At 35.6% G+C, this 16,222-nt stretch overlaps 1 protein-coding gene across 1 annotated transcript in view; it reads left to right on the forward strand.

Annotated features, from left to right (window-relative positions):
• The window catches only part of NDC1 (NDC1 transmembrane nucleoporin), a 17,134-nt gene extending 1,198 nt beyond the window's left edge, over window positions 1-15,936 (forward strand). The window contains exons 3-18 of the mRNA XM_085308002.1: window positions 267-368; window positions 802-976; window positions 1,469-1,607; window positions 2,952-3,060; window positions 4,013-4,064; window positions 4,702-4,834; window positions 7,105-7,197; window positions 8,325-8,406; window positions 9,274-9,429; window positions 10,520-10,774; window positions 10,908-11,026; window positions 11,279-11,329; window positions 12,351-12,414; window positions 13,778-13,878; window positions 14,781-14,941; window positions 15,679-15,936. Of these exons, the coding sequence (XP_085164128.1) occupies window positions 267-368; window positions 802-976; window positions 1,469-1,607; window positions 2,952-3,060; window positions 4,013-4,064; window positions 4,702-4,834; window positions 7,105-7,197; window positions 8,325-8,406; window positions 9,274-9,429; window positions 10,520-10,774; window positions 10,908-11,026; window positions 11,279-11,329; window positions 12,351-12,414; window positions 13,778-13,878; window positions 14,781-14,941; window positions 15,679-15,742 (1,856 nt within the window). The 3' untranslated portion in view covers window positions 15,743-15,936. The remainder of the gene's footprint in view (window positions 1-266; window positions 369-801; window positions 977-1,468; window positions 1,608-2,951; window positions 3,061-4,012; window positions 4,065-4,701; window positions 4,835-7,104; window positions 7,198-8,324; window positions 8,407-9,273; window positions 9,430-10,519; window positions 10,775-10,907; window positions 11,027-11,278; window positions 11,330-12,350; window positions 12,415-13,777; window positions 13,879-14,780; window positions 14,942-15,678) is intronic.
• The last annotated feature ends 286 nt before the right edge of the window (window positions 15,937-16,222 follow it).

Genomic DNA, 16,222 nt, shown 5'->3' on the forward strand with positions numbered 1-16,222 from the left:
AAAAAGACCCTTTCAGATTGAGCTACAAAATTGTTAATGTTTGTTTACGATAAACTTAGTTAATAGAATATTTTCTGTGAAACTTAAATATACTTTCAACCAGTAGCATTTTGCAACTGGGCTGATGTGGGATGAAATTAGTTAAGAGTCCACTGAACATGACTCTCCATTACATACCTAGTGGATTATTGTTAATTGTCTAAATGTTGTTCTTGTTTATTTAGTGTATATGTTGTATTCTTATAATCTTTTTTTTTTTAATTTAGATTCTTTCAATGATATATATACTTCCTATGTCATCTTTTGTATCCTTCTTATGTCTCTGGTGATACTAGTAATAAGCATCTTCAACGCTGAATTTTATGCAGGTGGGTTATATAAATTGCTGAAGTGACTACGATACTGCTGAATTAAACAGAATGACCATTTTAAAAGATTTGTATTTGATGCACTTACCATTGTACATTGTCTATATTAATTTAAAAAGAAACTTACCAAAGCTTATCTTTAAGTAAAGATGAGTGCTTTGTATTTACTCATTGCCTCAGGGACAAAGGGAGGCCCATGACTGCAGCAGATTTGTTTGTGTCAGAAGATAGTGGTTTTCAAAGCAGAGAACATTCCAGATTCCTCAAGAGTGTCTCCTGGCTGAGAGATTTTTGCTGAGATGCTTTATTGGTTTCTTTATCATCTAGTGACTGGTTTTAACCGTAAAAGCTTCTTTGGTACCAAYGGCATCTCTTTAAAATGAAGTATTTTATATGTAGCAAGTGAAAACTCACTTTGAACTTCTATTTGCAGTTGTGCCGTCAATACCATGCTCTCGATTAGCACTGATAGGAAAAATTATTCACCCTCAGCAAGTTATTCATTCAGTTGTTCATGCTGTAATGGGAATGTTGGTTGCTTGGTGTGCTGCAGTTATGACAAAAGGGAAGTTCCAGTTTCTTGCTGTGCCCTGCACATCTTCAGAAAGGTAATTACTTGTGTGYGTTAAAAGTGAATTATGCAAAGGTCTTTTATTGTAAAATGCTTTTACTTATGTCCTCTTTTAAATGAAAGAATAATATTTGAGTACTAAGAAAAATGAGCAATTATGTGTTGATAGCCTTTGCTAAAGGATATATAGATGTTACAGCTGCATTAAAGAAATAACTGGGCCAGAAACTCAAACCAAAATTCCCATGATTGTTGATGGAAGCTGAATGATGAAAGATTACTTGTTCCTTGAATTGAACCAGATCTTGGTCTTTTGGTCTACATGACAGATTTAAAAAATACCAGAGGCATCCTCATGCAGGAATTACAAAAATGGGTGGAACAATTTGCACTTTAAGGGGGGGGGGGAAGGGGAAATAGCATGTATCATGATCAGTACTGTAAAAACAAGCTTCTGATTACCTAAGGCTAGAATAACTATTTTTTTTYCTTTTTTGACTTAGAGTTAATACCAAGTTCTTTATTTTAGCCTAGACAATGCTGTTCCTCAGATGTGTCTAAATGAATATCACCTCTTTTTTCTACTGTCTGGAGCTTTCATGGGGTACAGTTACAGTCTCTTGTATCTTGTTAACAACATGAATTATTTGCCATTTCCAATCATACAGGTAAGAAATTGAAAAACTTGACTGAGTGAAATGTCTAAGCAAAACAGTGATCAAAAAAACTTCAGTTATTTATACTTTTCAATATGCGATAGCAGCTCCCTGACATGCTTTCACTGCTCGATGAAGCATACACAAGTTAGCTTCAAATGCCAGTAGTTTTCATCTTCCTCCTTCCTATCATGTCCTTTCGAATAAGCACAGAAATTGAGGATGACACGATTATAAAATTTACACCCCTCTATTAAATGCTGGCTGAGGTGGACCACTGCAGGAGAGAGGGGGAAAAACAAGACAATGTGCAAGTATTGAATGTTAACGTCAGGAACTAACAGCAAGGGTCACCTAAAAGCTGAAAATCTCTGAGAATAACAAAAGKGTATTATCAATTGTAACCGAGTACTAAATCATTTAAAGTTTAAATAGCTTATTAAATCTTGCTTAAAGGTCAACATTCAGCACTTGTTCATATATAGTGCTGTAGAAACTGAAATTCCACTAAGGCTTTCAGAAAGGGCTCTAGCAGCCCCCTCTGTGGAAGTTTATACCAATGAGAAATGCTGAGGGGTGGCTTGTGAACCAGCATCTTAAAAATATTTCTGCTGTTGCTGTAGCCTCGCAGTAGCCATTAACTTTGCATGACTCCCAGATTTGTAAAGTCCAACTGATTTGGCAAAATGTCCTTAAACAAGGTTTTCTGAATTAGRTGTTTTGCAGTAAAATAGTTCATGACCATTCTGTTTATCAGCAAGCAAGCAAACTAAGCATCAAGGCTTATTTATAGTATCTTTTTTAAATACTATTTAACTTTTTCTAAAATTCAACCTAGCCATGTAAAATTTTGTTTTATTTGCATATACTTTCAGACAGGGTTCTTTGGTCTTTTGGAAAGATCTTACTTGTTTTTTACGGAGAAATGATTCAGCAGTGCACTACTTTTGCTGTTAGAAGGATTAGTGTCAACTCACGCTTCTCTGAATTTTCTGTATGTTTTAATCAAACTATCTGAATCTAAATGAAATCTAGTGGATGAAATGTTGCCCTTATTGGTTTTCATTTATTTTGCATTAGATAGCATTTTTACAGTTTATAAAGTCAGTTTCGCAACCCTCCATGCTCATACAAGGAGGAACAAGGATGAAAACTAGAGATGATTATAAAATGACAGACAAAAAATGGGAGGATAAGTAGTAGTTGTAACACCTGGAATTGCCTTARATTAATYTWWWARATTAATYTAAACTTCAAGTATACTGCATTTCAACTACTGTATCCTTTTTTTTTAATCACTTAAAATGATATGTTCTGAATGCGGAATGTTAAACTAGTTTGTTTTTTTGTTTTTAGCAATACAAGTACTTACGTTTCAGACGATCTTTGCCTCTTCTTGTTAAACACAGTTGTGTGGAATCACTGTATTTGATTAGAAACTTCTGTATTGCATATTACTTTTTTGGTAAGGATTCCTGAAATTACTATTTCTGTATTCTGAAAACTTTCTTTAATCTATTAGGCATACTATACTATCTTTTTCAGTCTTCCAAATAACCTGCTCAAGACATACAGGCTTGTTTAAACAGTAGACAGAGCTAACACTTCTCTAAAACAGTAGGAAAAAGCATAGAGCTTGAACCTTAGCAGTGTATGTGTGATGGCAAGTCTTAATAGCCCCACAGAAGCTTGTGTGGCATATGAGCAATGACTGTTCTCCAAAGACTTTAATACCTTCTATAAGAAGGGTTATTTTTTTAAATATATATGTGTGTATACACTGTTTTCTCTATTTTTTACTGTAAAAATGATTACTTTGTCTTTATTCTCGGATGTACTTTGTAGTATTTGGAGAAAATTGGGGAGAAAAAGGTAACACAGCTTCCTCCCAAGCAAGACCAAAGTTTGCTCTTTAGGACTGGACTTTCTAGAAATCATTATTTTTAAAGTTACAGTTGTAGTTATACGTTTAAATTATGTCAAAATATGCTAAAATGATTTTTATTTACATTAGAGGATAAGCTAAAAATTTAGTGTGTTCTGTATTGCTTTCCATTAAAGATTTAAAAACATTCTACTGGTGCTTGAGCTGTGCTGAAAACAAATATTAAATTACTATTAACCTTCTTTTGTTAACGAAGAAGTACAAATAACTCCAATGAGACATTCTGAGAAGCTGGAAATAAAATTTGAGATAAGATCTACATCTTTTACTGTATAGTTGCTGGCCTGAAGCCTTTTTTCATTCTCTTCAGTTTCTAAAGAAAACAAAAGATGAATTGTTCTATAGTACATGCATGTAAAAAGGCCAGTCCTTGCCTGTGTTCATCTATTCTACTTTTGGTTTGTTTTTGGCTAATGTGTACATGTTTGGCAGTGTCATATTTGTTTCACAGTGTTTCTTTTGGGGCCCATAGGTTATATCCCAAGGGTATGGATAAGTACCACCATGGATCTTCATATAGACAGGTAAGTAGTATACTGTGCTGAAAACTTGCAGGACGATATTGCCAGCAGCTCCCTCTGCTAAAGTAGCCTGGCTTAGCAACTGATTCTTGGTGTGTAGCAGGATCTAGTTTCTTGCCTCCCAGTACAGTGCACAGGGACTGTTACATAATTCCCAAATGTCTCCTTCCAGATTGTGTTGGTTCCTTTTGGATCCATCTGACAGGTAGACATTAAGAAATCCTCACTAGTCTCCTTCATCTCTGTAATTATCTTAAATATTAGAAAGGCTTAACCATCCAAGTGTCACACGTTTTTTTTATCTACTTTTCTGGGTTTGTTTGTGGTTTTTTTTAAGAGTGTGTATTCATTTTTATATGGCTACTATTTGTTTTACGATAGGGAATTTGGAATTGTTAATATTCTAATTGATTGAAATTTATCATAGTTACTTATTTTGTATTTCTTTAATTTCATTACTTTTATATTTCAGGATCATAGTTACTGAAAAATTGAAAGGAATAAATAGGATTTTTGAGAGAGTTTTCAAAAAGGGGGGAGAAAAAGAAAAAYACAACTCTATTCTTGAAATTGTTTCTGCTTACTTACTATCAGCATCCTCCATAATAAAAATACTTGTGTCTTCTTGTTTTATCTGCAGTAAATTGCATCCTCTTGACACTCTGTCTGGCTTATTGGATCTCTCCTTGCTCTACCATGCCTGGCTGGGTGGAGTATTTCTTCTGATTACCTGGTACATTGCATGGTTACTCTTCAAAATCTATGCTACAGAGGTTAGTACTTAATGACGAAATGAAATGTCTAACAGCAGTGTTGCATGGATAATACTTTCTTTTCAAGAGTAGTAGTAGTTTTACTGGGAAATAATTTAATTATGAATTCCCCGATTTTATTTATTTATTTTTTCAAGCCCACGTTTTCCTCTCTCTGCAGCAAGACAAGCTTGTACTGCTCACAAAATTAACATGTTTGCAGCAGTGCTTTATTTCCACCTTTTTTCCTGCTCCTCTACTTCTGTTTCCATGTCCTCGTTTTCCTGGTCTTATGATTAATGCCAAGTCCATGTGAGTGCTCCTGGGGCCACCCTAACAGAGAACTTAGTGCTGAATCCAGGCAGCACTAAGTTTCTTACAACTTTTATGTCTCTGATAAGAGACAGCTGAAGCGGTACAGAGCCTGTATGTGTCTGGCAGAGGTTGTTAGTTCAGTCTCTACCTGTGTTTCCATGCAGTAATTTTGTATTTGAGCTTGAAACTAGCTGAAAGACTTGTGACAGACAGCAGAAGGTTGCATAAGAAGAGAATATCTGGAAACTGCGTAGCTCTCGGTGAAGTTTTACAATATGAACGAAACTAAAGCACTGTCAGTATTCTGCAAGCTAAACTCTAGAAATCTTAAACAAGCCATCAAAGTACATAGCAAAGACATGCTCCAAAGCAGAGACATGTTAATAGAAATCAGGCTATGGTATTAAAGTAGATTTAAAGCAATTCTGAGAATTAATACTTTTTGCTTTTTTATTTAACCATAAAGCTACAAAGTAACATGACTTAAAAAAGCCATTTAAATATATAATAAATTGCATTAGAATAAAGCTGAAACCATGACTTAAGAAAATAAAGTCTTGCAGATAAAGAATTAGAGAAGACTCTCTCTTTGGCTAATCCAGGTATTCTGTTAAAAAAAAAATAGAGCACAAAAAGTTGTTCATCTAACTTTTTTTTTTTTTTTTAACTTCTATTAGACTGCAGGTTAATAGGAAAATGAGTGGGATTCAAGGCCTGGGCTAATACATTCTAGAAATGCAAAGGACCCTTATGGAGTAAAAGAGCATATTCATTGCTTTTTAGAGTGTTAGCTATAATTAAATGGTCTCTAGTTACTATGATTGCTTGGAAAAAAAATTAATGAATCAAGCATAACTGATGTAATAATGTGTGAGAATCTGCAGACAGGCTGGAACAAGAGCTCTGAGGTGTGAATGTCCAATTTCAAAGGATAATAGTTGAAGTGTTGTTGAGCACTGTCTCAATGCCACTAATTATTGCATTGCTTACAAAGCTGTGCAAGACAAAAGAAGCATCCAGTTGTGAAGGTGTAAAATGGATGTTGCCTTTTTAGCTGTTAAAGAAAAGATTTGCTTATTTGTGTGAATTCTCTTTTGATGAGCTGAACAACTTCCAGAGCTGTTAGTAAATAGTTGCATAGTATAAACTGAAAAGTCACTAGAGAAATTGTACATTTAAATCAGTTCCGCATCAAATCACTTTATTGACCCTTTATAAGTGATTGCTATTATAAATTTCAATTTAGCCGTAGGAGAGGGAGGAGAAAAAAGCTGAAAGAAATAGTTTCAAAGAAAGACTGTTGTAAACATGAGATTGATAATCTGTACACAAACAAGTTCATATTAAATAATATTAAAAAGATGCAGTGTTTGGTGCAATTTAAGCACTGTTATTTGCATTTCGAACACTGTAATCGTAAGAATAGGAAAACAAATTCTGTTAACAGACAGAATATGAATGTTGTTTCACTAATAAATTATAGAATTCTTTTATCATTACAAGTGAAGGATTTTAGAATCTTTTATTTGATTATGGAACCCTCAGTTCTTCACCCAGTTGGTCAAGATATGGTTTTAGAGATGGACATTACGGTTTAGAGTTCAACCTTATTTCTTGCTAATGTGGTGTTTCTAGTTTACCTCCATCTAACTACAGATACGTAGTTAGGTGGATTTCTTTTTCATGAGATATGATGCCCCTAACTACTAACCATATAGATAACAGAAGATATTAGAAGATAAATACAATGAAAGATGGTTGCTGGATTTGGTAGGATTTCTCAACTTCACAAGTAACTGCTAAACTCTTTTTCAATGTTAGGAATTACAGGTTAGTTTATAGTAAATTGAAGCATCTGAGTATGTGTTTTTGTAGTTGTTCATCATTCTTCTGGCAAATATCGTCTCAATGTGGTCTTTCATTACTTTTTCTCATGTTTTGCTCTGTGTAACACAGCTTCTGATGTTTATATTTAGACGCATCATTTTCCTGTCCAGCCAACTTTTGCTGAGGAGACGGATCAGTGCCTACCTAAAATTTTAAACAGCAACCCTCCCCTCATTATAAAGGTAACAGAATCACCAGCATGGTCCCAGCTGGGTGTGTGGTGAGAAGGTGTTTCCCAAAGCTTGTAATCAGATCTTCTATGTAGCAGTTATTTTAGTTAAGGTGTTTGTTTTTCTAGAGAACTGCCTCAGAGCACTCAACAAGGGAGAGTAACTTTTAGTGATGAAAACTTGTTTCCTAGTGACATCTGCTGGTGCTTACCATCCTATGTTACTCTTAAGCCGAAGAGATTCATTTAGTTAGAAGTGAGGTGTGTTTAATTTGTCTGCCACAAAATTTGTTTCCCCTTAGAGACAATACTATAAAAGCTACTTAAAATCTGTGAATAAAGGAGAATAATTTTGGTCTTGATTGTGGTACTCTTTAATAGGATTTATTGATATAATAATTAAAAATTTGAGAACTCATACAAGAAGTAATCTATAAAGAAAGAATATTCCCTTGCACATGCAACTTCCATGTTTAGTGATTAGAAATGCAATATACTGCAATTCATTTGAATACTTTTTTAAAAGTTTGTTGCATTATCAAAGGATGGTTGGGGAAGACGGGGCCTTCTCTAGCACAGCTAAAGATACGGGAAATCTTTCTTCAGTAAATACTGAGATTATATCTAATTTGTAATTGAGTCTTCTCATAGTTGCAAGGTGTGGGAAATCCAGTTTTGGGATTGCCATATTCACTCCTTAATCAAATAAGAAAAGCTGTTCTGTTTAAGGAAGGGAAAAAAAAAAAAAAAAAAAAAGCAGGTTTGATACTGAATGACAAACTATGCAGTTGAACTCTGGCTTACAGAAAGAGTTCTTACCTAAGGTGTTTTTTCTTTTGTTTTTTCTTTTGGAGCTCTTTGTCTGAGTTCTTAGCTGTTAAGACTAGAAACAGTATGCTAGATCTTTACTGAGATTTCATTTGTTTTGATGTAAAGTTCTCTGTGAAGCTCTTACTGAGCAGCCCCATCGAAAGTGATTCTAGAGATGCATGCAGTTCTCTGCCTCCTTTCTTTTCTCTGACATGGGGCTGTGATTTCTGCATGAACTCATTCTTTGGGGATTGCATTTGTAAAGGTAACTCATTTTTATGGAAACCTACTGGATTTTTGAATACACCAAAACATTTTCTTTTTTTGCAGTTTTTAGCCTTGCAAGACTTGATGTTACTTTCCCAGTATTCTCCTGTTCGTCGACAGGAAGTCTTTAGTCTTAGTCAGCCAGGTAATTCCAAAACTACTGCATGTTTATTCCTTTTTTAAGAAGTGTTAATCAAGTGCTTTTAGAAGTAATGTGATGCATGCTACATGAGCCAGAAGGCCTTATAAGTACCCCATGATGTTTTTTCCAAAAGGATGCTTAATTATCTATATTGTTTCATCTACTAAAGTCAACAAATAGTGGTGCCTGTTGTTTGATTTACGTGACAGCCATGAAACACAGGTCTTGGGGTGCTGAAAGCAGGGTACTCTTGACATCACAAGGGAAACAGTCCAAACTGAAAATCTCGCAGCTGTATACGAAAGCCTAATGCTCAGATGTGAGTGAGATATGAAATAAAGCATAAATAGTAAGTCACCACTAGAACTGTGAAAGGAAACAATGACTATGATTTCAATTAGTATACAAGCCTCTTGCTATATACAAAGGTGTGGCAGAGAAGGTCAATTAAAACCGCCTAGAAGCCTTCAGGAACTTTTTGTTGCACTTCATCAGGCATTCCAGTGTTTGTGCTACTTCAAAGCTGTTTAACATTGTAGTTGATACTACATTTGTTTATTTTAGTTGTTTAGTAGACTTCAAATCTGATGGGCTGAACTGCCTATGTTTCCTGCTTGTATAGTGGGTTTCACTGAAGTCTTTGAGAGTTATCTATTCACTGGAAGATAGACTCTGTCCATATTTTCATCTTCCTCTGAGTATTTAAACTGTTACAGTGGAAATGCACTGTGGCTTTTTAGAGATGGAAAGGTACTATAGCTTTTCAAGTGTATGCTGGAAGCAGGTGAGCACTGTCAGAATAGCTGAGTGATGCACATCTTGATGAAACATGCCTACTGCATTTCACGTTGTTTGTGTGCATGCTGCTAGGTGGGCACCCGCACAACTGGACCGCAGTATCAAAGGAGTGTTTACGTCTTCTGAGTGATCTAACCCAGAGGCTGATCACACAGCAGGAAGCTGCAGCAGCCAATGGGAGAGCAAAGCTGCCAGCAGGAGAACTGAAAATATCTCCCCAGACTCCAGGTATCTGAGGAAACATTCACAACAGTTTGTAAAGCCTGAAAATACTGGCAGGTTATATAGGCATACTAGAATCTGAGTTGTGTGGAGAAATGAATTGCAAGTTTTCCTTCAACTAAATGTGATTTAAAAGTGCTACTCCCCCCTCCCCCTGCTCCATTTCATTTTAAATATTCTTGTTGTAATACCACTGAGATAACTGACAGAAAACTTGGAAAGAGCATACTTCAGTTTGTTCACAGTGCATGATGTTTGTTCAGTACAGTAGTTTTCTTCACATTTGCATGAATTAGGAAGTCTAGTAATTATATTTTTAGTAAGTGGTAGAACCTGATGCAGGGAGAACTGAAATCTTGCTAGGAGAGGTTTTGTAATTTGCATAACTGCTCTTATGATTAGTTTAAACTGGTAAAAATTCTTCTTTTGTTTTGTTGTTGTAGGGACGCTGAATACATTTATATGATTCACTCAGTATCACTGTAGAATAAGGAAAGCCAACCCGGCTCTTGAGCCATGTGCAGCCTGCAAGGCAGTTCAGGTGTTTCACATGCCAAACTTGTGCTTCATGATTGGCAGTGGAGCTATGCTGGCACAAGAGCTGCCAAGTAATTGAATCTCTTAGCAGCCAGTGCCTAGGATACAAGTGTACTCCTGCCTCAGGATGGGGGACTGCTGATGAGCTAGAGGTGAATTGCTCCTCATGCTCTGTTCTCTTGGATTTTGTGACTGACATGAAGCCCCTGCTAACAGAGTAGAAGAATTTTCACTCCTGTGGAGGGTCTCTCTTTAAGTAGGCTGCTTTCTAGTGCTTAATCTTAGAAGTACGTTTCAGATAAACACATATGAGAGCGTAGTAGTGCTAGTTATCAAAGAAAAATAATCCAGATACCCTTCTCATCTTTTGCTGTTTTAAAAAAAGACTACACATCAGAATTGGTATTGAGTGTTTTAAAGACCACAGTGGAAATGCTGTCTTTTATTAAAAGCTCTGAGAATACAGAAGTTGCTGAAGTAGCAACCAAATAACAAATTTGTCTCCTATTTCATGTGCTGCAGCCTGTTTGTCTTCAAGCACTGTATTCTTTGTTGTTAGGAGCCATTGCGACAGAAGACTTGTCCTTCCAGTTGCAGAGGTCTAATGTCATTCCCAGAGCCCCCATGCCTTCCCTGGTTAAATCATCCCTGTTACCTTTAAAGACATCACCTGGGTCTGATGTTGGTTCACCTTTCAGTTCACCTGTTTTAAATTGCAAAGCGGGAATTCTGGATTTAAAGTCTCCTTGGCATGGATCAGTCCAAAGTCCTCACGTTATGAGAAGAGGACCAAAGCTGTGGACATCAAATTCAGGTAGAGGTTTTCCACTGTGCTTGTTTTTAGCCATGTAGTCATTAGTGTAGTAGACATGTCAATAGACACCTGTATCTTTAGGATGAAAGTGACAGTAACCAGTTTTTCTGAAGGGGCTTTGTTTCTCTTGTAGATCTGCAAATGAATGGTTCTCACCAAGAATCCTTTCCAGTGGTCTCTGTGGTGAGAGCTGGCAGTGAGGCAGTACAGCCCAGCTTTATTTACACATGGCTTCAGAACAAGCAAGAACAGGTAGAGTAAAAGTTGCAGTACAGATAAGTTATAGACAGTGCAGCTTAGGTGTTGTTCTTGAAAGAACCTTCCTTCCATTGAATGAATGCTTCTTTCTGCAATTAGCTTGCATAACTTTTTTAAAGGCCTTCCTCCACCCTCCCTCCAGTGCCTTTGTACTGCTTCTTATGAGAAGATGTTAGAGTTGAGGGCCAGCTATGCATCCCCTGAGTTAAAGGCAACATTTTTAATCTTTTGTTTTTTTCTTTTCAGATAAAAAACTTCTTGTCAAAACGAGTATTGATAATGTATTTCTTCAGCAAGGTAATCATGATCTAATGCCTTGTGACTATGCTGCATGGCCTAAGAATGCACGAGCGTATGGGTTCTACTGTGGCACTACATACCTTTTTGTATATAGTACCAACAGCTCTGAAACCTCTGTCTTACTCTAAAGTTTTACAACATTCTTCAGGTTTCGAAACATTGTACTTGCTGTGAGTTTCATAGTGGTAGTATCCTATACCTGCATTAAAAAGAGTGATACTTATTTAAGCTGAACTATTTATAAAATGTATTTTGGTTAAAGCAGCATGTCCTAGAAAAACATAACTGAGAACTTAAAAGATCCAATTGTCACTTACGCTATTTACTAGATGGAATGGCCTTTACTTAAAATCAGAATTCAGTTAGTTAATTTTTTCAATGTAAAGGTACTGAAGGAATTCTTTATAGTTTTCCTCTGAGAGGAGTAGTAGCCAGGATGTTGGGAATTTCTCCTTATGAAATAATAGGACTAATATTACTACTACCTTTTGGGTGAACTTGAACACTTAAACTTAGTATTTACACAGAGAAACAATTGAGCATTTCTCTTATAATAGACCACTAACTCAGTTAAGCTTTACAGAAACTTTCCCCTCTACCTTAGATCTTTTGTTTTTTGTAGATTTAGATGTTTTCTGCAAGTGAGGATCATGTTTTTACATGCAAATCTTTCCTGGCCATCTGAGAATGGTTTGTACTTACATGTACAGCAGTGTTTTCTGATCAGTTGCAAACTGGAGTGGAGACTAAGCAAGATTATGAAACAAGCATGGGGAATTGCCTAGTCTATTTAGCCTTTGGAAACTAATATAGCTTTGTGGGCAGCTTCTGTTCAAAAAGAATTTTTGTTTCTTGAAAGGTCAAAAATTTTCTGTGTGCCCTTGAGATCTGTCAGCCTTACAGGTCTTTTCTGAGGGGAGAGATGTGATCTTGTCATATGTGTAATTCCTTGATTGAAACCTGCAATTCTGGTTATATTTAACTTAAGTGCATTCAAAGTTCTTTGGTTTCTTCTCAGCATCCAGAAGCCTCCATCCAAGCTGTATTTTCTGACGCCCAAATGCACATCTGGGCATTAGAAGGTAAGCAGTTCCTATTCCTGTGTGTTCTACTCCTTTGCCTCTTGCACTACAACTAAATCCAATTCCAAACTTTGTGCCCTGTGCTTTGTAAATAGAATGGAAGAAAGATCCTTGAATCTACTTAGACACGAAGATGTGGCTGCATTTCAGATACCAACATGAATAAAGATCAAAGTTATTTGTTAGTTTTGAGATCCTATGCAAAAATCTTTTAGTTTGTGTTCAGCAGAGGTTTGGGTGTTAGATCCAAAGAGTCCTAAATTTTATTCCGTTTGCTTATCTCCCTCATGAGCCCATGTATTACTTCTATATTATTTTCAGTAACAAATTAATGATGTTCTTTTACAAAACATCTTTTATGAATAAAGGCTCTGAATCTTTCCCTGTTAATCATGGACAGTTGAGAGAGAAAATGAGAGATGTTGCTTGAGATCTCAAAATTATGAGATCCAGCTACGATATGATGTGACAGTGTCAAAGATTGTGGATATCAACATAACAGTTGATAACTATAGAAGTATATATAGTATATAGTAGATAACTGTAACAGGCCTTGCTTAGGGAAAAAAAAAAAAAGCAACCCAAAGCACTTGGGTAGTAAGTTAATAAACAGAGATGGAGGCAATTAAAATAGCAATGAGAATGTGTGGTTGTACTACAGGATTTCTTGTTTGTTTCAAGGTCACAGCTGTATACCAGTACTGATGCAAGCTTTTGGACCCTGCAAATGCCTCTTCCTGGTTAGATATTTTACAGGCAGATATCACAGGCTGTGTCAGATTGGTGAAGGTGATGGGTGAGAGTGTAGATTTAAGAAGCGGAAATCAAACTTCTGCAAAACTCTATTTATCATTTGCCTTTTAACTAAGGCCAGAGGGCCATACTCTAACTTGTTTTAATCTGATAAACAAGTAAACTGATGAAGCATTTAAAGCTAGATCCCTTAAATTATTAAAGACTTCTGCCTGGTGAAGAGAACAAAAAGTTAAATGATCTGGAAATGTTTTGTTTATGGCTAGAACTGTACAATGAGTCCCATCTTTTGGTTGATGTCAGGTGCAGTGCTGATCAGAGGAGTAGAAAGAAGCAGCTTTTTAATTTCTGTTTTGCATATTATTTCCCTTCTCCTATCACCAACCTTAAACTATTGTACACATTTCAAACCAGGGACTAATTTAGTCCTGACACAAGCCAAAAGGTGAGGCAGTAAATCCTGAAAAATTCCACCACACTAGTGAAATCTTCAAGTAATAATAGGATCTCTCCAATCTGTTAATGCTTCAGAAGTTGAGAAATCAAGTAGAAGTTGTTAAGAATTCAGTGATTATAGCAAATATATTTTTTTTTTTTTTTTTTTTTTTAGGTCTGTCTCATTTGGTAGCTGCCTCATTTACTGAAGACCAATTTGGAGTTGTTCAAACTACACTGCCAGCTATTCTGAATACTTTACTGACTCTTCAGGAGGTAAAAATAAAATAAAATAATAATAAAAAAATTAACTTTAATGCAGAACAAGTTTAGGGATTTTATATTTTGATATTGCTGACCAATCATAAGATTGAAGTTTTCACCACTGTAAATTGCTTCTGAGCTGCAGTTAACCTAAACAAAACAGCTACTTACCACGATTTTCATTATGAAACAGTTGAATAGAATCCTTGTAATTTTTTCCTACTTAGTAGAAAGAAAGTTCTTAATGGCATGTTTCATTTCAAAAATAAATGGTACTAAGTGCTTAAAAACCTTATTTAGGGGAATATCGCTTAAAATATGGTATTATAATTACTTAGGACTTTAGTTTGCTATGGGCATGCAACATGGAGACATTGCAAATCGCAACAGATAAGGTCTGTGTGGTGTTTCTTTACTACTACTATGGCATTACTCAAATTACTGATGTTTGAAAATGTATATTAAAAAAAAAATGTTTCCAAGGCTATTCATGTCCTATTGATATAATCATTTTGTATTGCCTTAATGGAGATTCTTGGAAAGAATTTTGAGGTTATTAAAATTCTTCAGTGCAAGACATCTATTCCCAGAACAGGCACTGGGGGGAAAGAAAAAAGAAACTTGTTTCTAAAATACTAGATTTGCTCTTCTACTGCAGTGTGTGTTCTGGTTAGCATTTAAGACTCATTACCATTGAATCTGGTTTCACAGAACTTGGTTCTTTGCTCATGTTGATGGCCAGAAAATGCAAGGTCAAGCTGTCKCCAATAAACTTGTGTGTGTCTTGATGGAATTTCTGAACTTGTGATTTCTTTTGCTTTATTTGACACAAACATGTTCTATGTGTCTGTTTGTTCTATGAAATAATTGAAAAGAACAGATGAAACAAGCTCATTAATGTTTTTCTCAATTAGGTTGTGGACAAACATTTCAAACTGCCTCATGTTTCTAGCAAACCTCCCAGGATTTCAGGAAATTTGGTGGACACGTCCTACAAAACACTACGATTTGCACTTAGAGCTTCTCTAAAAACAGCRCTATACCGGATAACTACTGTCTTTGGAGAACACTTGAAGTAAGATCTTTTTCATGATTGTTTTCTTCCTAAATTTAGTTTAAATATTATTATAGGACCTATCAAAAGGGGAGTTTGTGCAAAAATCCCTTCAGGACATTATAAGAGCAGTCCATTTTAAAAAAATAAATTTTAGCTATTGAAAAGGAAGTAAATCAACTAGAGAATTATTCTGCTGTAGAGAGAGACTCCTAGGATGAATTCAGATAGTCAGATATCCCAGCTTCTTGGTTGTCTGGTGGTGGTTTTTTTTTTTAATCTGCTGCCGTCAGAGTAGGCAGACTTTCACATTTGGCTTCTGAATATGTGGGACTGAAAGACGCTTTTTTTCAACATCTATCTATCTCTTTCTTTTGGGATGAAATGTCATTCAATTTGGAGTACTAGATATAGAGTGGATTATTTTTTCATATTTTTAACTTCAAAAAAATCGTTCTTGCAAGATGAACAATTGCTTGCTTGTGTTAAACAGTAAAGAAATAGGCTATGTTTCTAGAGACAAGTGTCTTTTAGTAGTAGTAGGTGTTGAACAATCTCTTAGAGGCTGCAAATTGATGGTTTTGAGGATTATTATTTTTTTTTTGTCTTGGAACATAGAATTTCCGTACAGCTAAGTTTTCTAAATTTCAACTTCATTATAACTGTTGGTTTCTATGTATGCTTGGTATGACATGACACTTTTTGTAGTGTATGTATTATGTTTAATGTAAAATCTTATGCCCTGCATTTGTTTTTAGTGCAGTGCAAGTGTCCACAGAACATAAGAAAAGACTGCAGCAATTCTTGGAATACAAAGAATAAATAACTTGGATTTTGATACAGCTACGGCTTGTGTTCAGCACTCTTGGTGAGAAGAAAATGGGACTAATGAGCCTTTCCATCTTGGCTGTTGGAAAAGCATGTGGAAATACAAGTCATAGAACAAAGCTTATAAAATTGTGCAGAAACTTCTGGGTTTGGATCAGTTTCTTTGTATAATAAAAATTTTAAATTCATTTTGCCTTTTTAATATCACATGCAAATAAGGAAACATCAGTCCTTCTTGTAAGAAAGACTGCTATCGATGTTTGAGATGATGAGAGTTACTTTGCCATTTAACCTTCACTTTTTTCGTGGTGTTCTTTCCCTACTCTTTTCTGTTAAAGGGGTGAGTAGAGATTTGCATAGATATTTCATCTGCACTAGAAGTGTTATCAACTAGATTTATGAAACACTTAGGCACATTAAGTATGTACTTTAAAAGTAGGAAGCAGATGTGCCCAGGAATAAAATATACTAATC

Source organism: Rhea americana, unplaced genomic scaffold, assembly GCF_003343005.1.
Source record: "Rhea americana isolate MKP2758 unplaced genomic scaffold, rheAme1 scaffold_27, whole genome shotgun sequence".
Classification (NCBI taxonomy): domain Eukaryota; kingdom Metazoa; phylum Chordata; class Aves; order Rheiformes; family Rheidae; genus Rhea; species Rhea americana.